This window comes from Arachis duranensis, chromosome 10 (assembly GCF_000817695.3).
Source record: "Arachis duranensis cultivar V14167 chromosome 10, aradu.V14167.gnm2.J7QH, whole genome shotgun sequence".
Taxonomy (NCBI): Eukaryota; Viridiplantae; Streptophyta; class Magnoliopsida; order Fabales; family Fabaceae; genus Arachis; species Arachis duranensis.
In genome coordinates this window covers 10,843,441-10,846,184 of record NC_029781.3, presented here as the reverse complement: position 1 = coordinate 10,846,184, position 2,744 = coordinate 10,843,441, and the positions used below count along the sequence as shown (strand labels likewise).

The 2,744-nt window shown below is 35.4% G+C and overlaps 1 protein-coding gene across 1 annotated transcript; it reads right to left on the bottom strand.

Moving 5' to 3' along the window:
• On the bottom strand, window positions 1-1,236 carry LOC107469129 (probable E3 ubiquitin-protein ligase XERICO). The gene has a single exon (XM_016088511.3). The coding sequence runs from the start codon at window positions 711-713 to the stop codon at window positions 285-287; it is 429 nt and encodes a 142-aa protein (XP_015943997.1). The 5' UTR covers window positions 714-1,236; the 3' UTR covers window positions 1-284.
• Window positions 1,237-2,744: the final 1,508 nt, after the last annotated feature.

Genomic DNA, 2,744 nt, shown 5'->3' with positions numbered 1-2,744 from the left:
TTGCACCAAATTATTTAAGCTATATTCAGTTCAAGCACGCAAGCTTTAAAATTGGTATTAAGCAAATCAAGCAACAAAGCAGCGTGATCTGTGTTTCGAAATAGAAACCGAAAATACATTAAAAAAAGCTTAACTTCGAAAGGGGTAAACAAATTAAACAGACAAAAAGTAAGAGAGCTCACTACATATGTATATAAGTTCTATAGTTGATTAAACCATAACTAACTAGCTAAACATGTTGCCTAATTGAGAAAGTAGACATAACATTAATACTAATTAGTAGTCTAGGAGAACGAACGGCACAAAGGGCAAGTGGTGTGCCAGTTGTCAAACCATTTGTCTAAGCAGCTTGTGTGGAAGAAATGCTTGCAAGGCAACTCGCTAACCTCTTGATTCGCTTCGAACCCTGTGAGGCACACGCAACACTCCAACATAACACTCTTATTATTGTTGTTGTGGCACAATGACTTGTACTGTGTTATGGACACCCTTCTTGGCCTAGAACAACCCGAACTTTCACATGATGTTGTGTCTTCAAACATGCTAATATATGTTGGGTAATCTGAAGAAGCGGTATCTGAAGAACTGGTGGCACCAACAGCTTGAAGCACCGATCTAAACATGTTCTTCAATATAGCAACAGACATAACCGTGTTCATCACAATTAAAGGTATCACCCCTTCAGCAGCATACGGGTAATTTGAGAGACCCATTGTTGTTAATGCTTGAAATTAGAGAAAGGAAAACAAGTGCGAAGTCACTCACTACTCACTGTGAATTTATCACTATAACACTATGCATTGACAAAAATGACAAAAACATGATATAAATAGTATCGTGAGACGCATTCTATTTATATAGTTCTTATTTCTTAAACTAGAATGAGACTAACCTAACCATGGTTCCGAAGTTGGGTAACCAAGGGAAATGATGTTACACGTGGCGACACGTGTTGAGAAATGGTAAGTAGCATGGACTTTTGTGTGAAAACTAAAAAAGAAATAAGTAATGTGGCGCTTTCAAGTGTCACGAGTAGGGAGGAGGGTAAAGTTATAGGAGGCCACGTGTCCATGAGGCTACGCGGTGGCCACAGTGGTTGTGACTGGTGGCATCGATCACAGCCTTTCAACTGCTTCACACTACGAAGTTTCTTGATCTCCGCTGATGGGTCCGCGTATGTATCCGTTCTTTTAGAAAAATATATATGAAAACTAATATCTTTTTTTAGTAATGAAATTTGGTATAAATGATTTTTTGAGTACATATCTCTTTTTTAATTTTTTTAAAAATAATATTTTTAATATTTAATTTTATTTGATTTTATAGATAATATTTTTATTTATATCAAAATTAGATAATAAACTTAATTTTATCTAAAAATTAAGTATAAAATTAAAAACATTCAAAAACATTTTTAATATAAATAAAAAATTTAAAGATAAAATTAAATGAAATACTCTACCCTAATTTTTATTATATATTACAATATTATGATTCGACTCTAAAATTCAATTTGAACGGGTAAAAAGTTTGTTTTTTTGAAATAAATAAATAAATAAATAGATCTCAATCGGACTCAACAAAAAAGTTTGATATTTGACATTAGGGATGCAACCGTGACATTTGACAAAGGATTTTTTTTTTCCAATTTTCAAAATTACCATTTCATCTTAAGATAAAATTTACCGTAATCTTCTTCAACTATTTGAAAAACTCCGACAGAATTGCTTCGGTCAGTTTATTGGTGTTGAGATTCACCCAAATCAAGCTGTGGCAGTTGTCCAACTCCATCGAAATGCCGTCGAAGAATGAATTGTTGTTAAGTTTCAAAATCGTCAAATTCAAAAGCTTTCCAATTCAGGGGAATCTCTTCCGTGAGTCTGTTGTTCAAAAGAGAAATCCAATTAAATTGCTTGCAGTTGCTTAAATCCCAGGAATACTTTCTGTTGGTTCATTGAAGTTCAAGATCAAATTCTGCGGCGTCTTTATGCTACCCGGTTCCTGCAAAATTTCATGAGGACACAAGTTCAGCCATATGATCAAAGTCTCGGAAGTTAGAGAGTGATCCCAAAATAGAAGGAATACTTCTATTCAGGTAGTTGAAACTCAAATCCAATCCCACTAGGTTGGAACAGTTGTTAAGAGTAGACGGAATAGAACGGAATAGAACCTATATAAAGTGATTATTTTGTAGGAACAGTTCCTTCAAACGATTCCTAGGATCTTGACATAGCCACTTCGAAATTATACCATAGAAGTTTTTGAACTCAGATCCAACGATTCCAAACACACCATCTCTGCCAATGACTCCGGAAACAATCCTTCGAACTGATTGAACCTAACAGAAAGCTCTTCAGTCCCTCCATTTTTAAGAAGATCTCAATCGGTAACTCACTGAAGAATCTGTTAGACAATATATCAAACTCAAGAAAATCTCAATCGGTAACTCACCGAAGAATCTGTTAGACAATATATCCAACGAGACGAGAGACGAGAGACGAGCAAGACGTGAACTCGTTGGAAACTGGACCCGTAAAATTGTTGGATGAGAGATCGAGTTTGACAAGCGTAAAGCAGAGATTGTCGTCATAGCGACCGAAATTTGGCTGGTGAAGTGGTTACTAGAGAGGTAAAGAGACTAGAGCGAACCGATGAGTATGCATATTTGAGGGGAAAAGACTTCTTTTATCCCGTTTCCAAAACTACAATTTTATTTATATGCTATGAGTATGCATCCGTAATGT